At 48.6% G+C, this 5261-nt stretch overlaps 1 protein-coding gene across 1 annotated transcript; it reads right to left on the bottom strand.

The window, feature by feature from the left end:
• Positions 1-544: 544 nt before the first annotated feature.
• On the bottom strand, positions 545-5261 carry KCTD12 (potassium channel tetramerization domain containing 12). Its single transcript, XM_052785950.1, has one exon. It carries the CDS (start codon positions 4977-4979, stop codon positions 3981-3983), a length of 999 nt encoding a protein of 332 aa, XP_052641910.1. The 5' UTR covers positions 4980-5261; the 3' UTR covers positions 545-3980.

Genomic DNA, 5261 nt, shown 5'->3' with positions numbered 1-5261 from the left:
CTAGCAATTCATTACTAACTTTGAATGAAACTGACCACAGGTTTTATTATAAATCCTCAGGTTTGTAATAGGTTGCTAGAGATCACAAGGTAGCTAACAAGATCACCCCTCTGCTCCTTAACAGAATTTCTAAACGCATTTCTCTCGGGTCATCTATTTCCTTAGGTATTAATGTTTCTTTCATTAAATGAGCACTATATCCAATGTTATTATTCTCCAGCTTCATAAAAAACGTTAACATTTTATTTCAACAATTATTCTGTGCTATTCAAATTAAGCTGTTTAATCACTATGGTTTCCTGAGGACTGATTTATATTGACCAGTACTACAAAAACTCTCTGTGACACTTAAAAGTTCTGTTTATCTTGTCATGGCTGTTACTAGAGATGCCTATACACATAATATTCTTTGCTTAATGTTTCTGCTTTACATATTAGTTTGGAGTCTTTGCTGAAGTTATGAATATGATACTGTGGAAGAGAGAGCAAAGCTAATGACATCTTTACCAAGAGTAAAAAGGACAGCATAAACCACACAACTGAGTTAATATTTAAAGAACAAGAATTTAATTTGGTATGCAACATTTTCCTAGGAGGATCTTTATTTTCAATGCTATACATGTGAAAATAAGAATGAGTAAGTGGCTCGTTATCTACATGTATAAAAATATAAACATCCTATCAAACATCTGCAAAGTCACCCTTCTTGATATGCATCACTGAAAAGACCTATGCCTTAACTTCTAATTAAAAGAAAGACTGCCTTTGTTTTTTTAATAGCACTTGTAAATGCTACTGCATTCATCCGTAAGTACATGAACTGTGAACGGCAACAGCTACAAAATGTATACAGTATTGTGCCTTTAGATTTTTGTCCTTCTGCATGTCAACAGGTTAGCAGAGTCATCGTGTTTATCCATTCTTTGAGCTCTCAATAGAAGAGACCAGCAAAACTCAGTGACTTTGCCTTGGGCGTTCTACCTTTTAAATATTTTACTGAAATTACTGAGTAATGTTTAAGAAAAATATCGTCTTCTGTGGCAAACCATCAAATGACTATTATGTTTATGGCACCATCATTTTAACCCTAAATGTAATGAGTTGTCAGTAAATGAAGGGCCCCATTTCCTAATATTACTAACACTTAGAGTTTTTAGCACAAACACAAAGATTAAAAAATCATCAGTTTATATTTTTATTACACCCATGTTTACTTAAAGTATGAGAATTTCTGGGTCATCTGCCAGCAAACAGATAGGCAATCATTGATCAAAATACAGGCAATCTTTGTTTTAGAGATGCATTCAGCCACCTGGAAGCTAGTTATGACTCACATTCAAGCAAATACGTAATCGATTTCAGTTCTACAAGGTGATATTCATATTCATTTTTTCCATAGAAATAGGTATAGGAAACCAGTAAAACATTACCGTATTATGTACACAGCGTTATATGTAAATGCTCAGCTAGATATATTATGAAATTCTGTAGCACTAAAATGATTAAAAAACTAAATGATTCGTGTAAAATGTTTATATACTGTATATATATGTACACTAAATCACAAGTTCAATTTAAATCTGCCCCTATTCATAGTTCCTATGATGGATTTAGTAAGCTACCAGATTCTTAAAAAAAGAAAGCTGTCTAGAGTGAATTTGAACACTTTACTGAAAACTGATTTTATACAAAATCTTAAAAAACATACTTCAGAATTACTTAACAGAAACTAGAAAAAGACAGTCATTATTCTCGAGAACGGCATTGTAAAGACCTAGTAGCTGTGATCAATGTCCTTTCACTTGTGGTATAAATAAGTTAAGCACAAAGAAATCACCTCAGAGTAAGGCATAGGACAAACAGGTTTCATTCCATTTTCAGGTGTATTGGCCTCTTACTCTATCTTATTGCTCATCTAATTTGGCAGGTATACGTTTCTCTCCTTTTAAAAATACTCCATTATACAACTATCTACAACTGGACAATACCCAGTGCTTTCGTATGCGCATCTTCCATTTAATCACACTGATAAACAATCTTTCTAATATAAAAAAAAAACATAATGATGCAAATTATTTTCAGTTTTATGCAGTTGTGCATGCACTTAATGAAAGACCAAGTGGTGAACAGAGAGACTGAGCACTGAAATTCAACTCAATACATAGGTAGCTATAGCTCTTTTCAGAGGAATTAAAGTTTTAAAAATAAAAACCTACTGTGAAATTCTTTGGTTAGAATACAAGTGCTAGCAGTATTTCTAAATTTGGAGTTAGAACAATTTATTATTCAAGAGTTTTAAAAATGTAACTTCAAGCCTTTAATATGTACTGCTAAATTCTTCAACACTTTGGATACATTTAGGATATTTTTTCGTGAAGGTCTGAAGGGACAATACAGGCTTTTAAATCAAGTTCAGGTTTTAAAGGAAAGTGATTTTGTACCCCAATCTTCAAGAATTTATTAGAAAGAGCTGCTCAATCTTCCCTACTGTAAAACCTGCTGCTTAGATCGTCTGTTCCAAAGCAAGCTATGGCTGCCTCCTCTGGGAAAGAAAGACTGTTAGATAGCACAAAACAAATACAGCTTAGAAGGGGCAATTTCCCCTGAAGAAAGTTGGCATCGTTTTTGTTTTTTGTAAGGACGGGGCTTAATCCTTTCTAAGAAGCACTAAGTTTGTCAAGGAAGAAGTACTTAACTCTCAGCAGTGTCATTTCCCTGGTTTCTTAAAAAGTGGTTTCAGCATCAATCCTGTTGGCTTCAAAGTTTAACAGCACTAACATGACAAAACTTAAAGTAACAAGTAGGGTGCTCTTGATTACACTTATGATGTACATCTGCATTAATTCAACATACAAGATTTCAGCTTCCCAAGAAGCAGGCCCTACCTTCACTCTGGCATGCCTGGCTTCATCTCTCCCCCATTGTTTTGAGGGTGTTTAAGGAAATACGCATTGAGATTTCTACGCATATTATAGACAGTAACTTCAAGAGAATTATAAGGACTTCACACCACCCATGAAAGTTACGATTCACAAGCACTTTAGTTTTTCAAAGCGTCATTTTTTTTTACCTCTCGAGGGAATAAATGCGTGTCTCTGAGGACACTTTGTAGTTCAAATGGTTGGTTATCCAGCGAACCTGTCCTTTTACTTCAGCCTTGTGCGCCTGCTGTGCAGGCCCTGGTCCAGTTTAAGAGCTTGGAGAGGGGAGTTCAGAGAGATAGGGAGCAGAGAAGGGAGATGGATGCCACCCGTCAGGAAGGGCCACGCGCACACCTCCTGCAGAATTACTCATCTCTAGAGATGAGGTATGAGCCGGAGTGCCACACCCTCACAGTCAGGCATCACCTTCTATGTGACGGTCCTTCACAGACATGCATCACTTTGATGGGATAGGAGGATAAAACGGACCATTATGGGTCCACCCAACAAGGCGAAATCCTGCTTAAGGGTATGGCGATGAGAAAAGACAGCCATTTATCATGCCATCTCCAGCAGAAGTTGCTGAAAAGCAACCGAAAAGATCCTCAGGCCCTAAACGGGTAGTTTTTAAAACACCCCAGCATAACCGTGGGCGTAGAGGGGCAGGGGCCGGGCGCACACGCACGCTTTCCTGGGACGGGTTATTTGTCTACTCCCACCACCTCTCTCCTTCCTCACTACCGACACAGCTACTGGGAGGTCTGGGAGGGCGGATGATGGCGCGAGCCGGGATAAGGTGGCTGAGCAGGGACGTGGCGGCTGAGGCACAACACGGTGACCTCCTGTCCCCGGGGCCATTAGTAGGTGCGTGCAGGAGGGGTGGGGGCTGCCCTGGGGGCTGACCCGCCGCGTGCGTGGAGGCAGACGCCGCGGCGAGGGAAGGGCAGGGGGACGCAGCCCCCCTCCACGTCCTCCTTCCTCCAGGCCGGGAGGGGACGGTGGGCGCAAGGGCGTGCAGGGGCCGCCGCCTTATCCCCACGCCAGGGGCCGGGCAGACTCTCAGTCCCGGCAGAAGACATACTCGGTGTAGCTGGTCCAGATCTTGTCATCGGCGGGACCGCCCTGCTCGGGGGCGAAGGCGCAGGTGCCGGTGGAGGAGCAGGCGGCCATGCGGAAGCCGGCCTCAGAGAGCCGGTCGAAGGCTTGCTCGAGGAAGTTGAACTTGAGGTAGTAGCGGGCGGTGTAGCGCTCGGGAGGGCGGTCAGGGTCGCGGCTCTCGTTCAGCGTCTCCCCGAAGACCTCCTTGGCCAGCGCCGTCTTGCCGCAGACGGTGATGCGGGCCACCCGCCGGAACTTGGCGTCGGCCTGCGCCTCCCGCCCGATGGTGTAGGAGCCCCGGTAGCCGATGGTGATGTAGCCCGAGCGTCGCCCGCCCGCCCCGTCCAGCGACTGCGAGGGCGTGAGAAGCGGCCCGCCCGAGGGGCTGCGGCTGGCGGTGGGCGACGGGGCGGAGGCCGCGGCTCCTTCCAGCGACTCGGCCTCCAGGTAGCCCAGGACGGGCGGCGGCGGCGGCTCGTCGGCGCAGAGCGAGCCGTCGCGCTGCAGGGCGGCGGGGCGGGCGGCGGCGGCGGCCCGAGCCTGCGCCAGGCGGCGAGCCAGGTCGGGCAGCTGGAAGTACTCGGCCTCCCGCTGGAGGCGGCTGCGCTCGGGGAAGTGCTCGGGCAGCACCAGCTGCAGGTCCCGCAGGTAGTCCAGGATGTAGCGGAAGAGGAAGCCGTCGCGGTCGAGGAAGAAGCGGCCCTTGCTGTCCCGGGGCAGCTCGCTGGGCTGCTGCTGCGAGAACATGCGCCAGAGCAGCGAGTCGCGCACCGAGACCACGGTGCACCGCCGCGTCACGTACACCTGCCCGCCCACGTTCAGCTCCACGATCTCCGGGAAGGACGACCAGCCGCCCGCCGCCGCCGCCGCCGCCGCCCCGCTCCCCGCCGCCCCGCCGCCTGCCGCCGGCGAGACGCCGCCGCCGTTGGGCAGCCCGCGGGCGCTGTCCGCCAGGGCCATACCGGAGGGAGCCCGCCGCCGGCGGGGAGCCGCCGCCCTTCCTCCTCCTCCTCCGGCCGCCTGGGCTCCGGCGGGGCCGCCGCCTCCCGCGGGGGAGCGCGCAGCTCTCCGCCGCTGCCCGCCGGAGCCTCCCGCCCCGTCTGTCCCCGGAGCCGCGCTGCCGCTCCGCTGCCGGCCAGGCGCCTCCGTCGGGCTGCGAGGGGAGAGCCCCGGCGGCGGCGGCGGGGCCGTGTTTATGTAGCGCGGCCGCACCTCGCGGGAGGCGTGGGAGGCTGGCGGGAG

The sequence above is a fragment of the Harpia harpyja genome, chromosome 4 (assembly GCF_026419915.1).
Source record: "Harpia harpyja isolate bHarHar1 chromosome 4, bHarHar1 primary haplotype, whole genome shotgun sequence".
In the NCBI taxonomy this organism is placed as follows: Eukaryota; Metazoa; Chordata; class Aves; order Accipitriformes; family Accipitridae; genus Harpia; species Harpia harpyja.
Note: the sequence above shows the minus strand (reverse complement) of the source record. Positions and strands in the feature narration are given on the sequence as shown.

What these genes read in the sequence shown, in the direction of transcription:
- KCTD12 (XM_052785950.1), bottom strand. Translation starts at nt 4,979, where the DNA reads ATGGCCCTGGCGGACAGCGCCCGCGGGCTGCCCAACGGCGGCGGCGTC.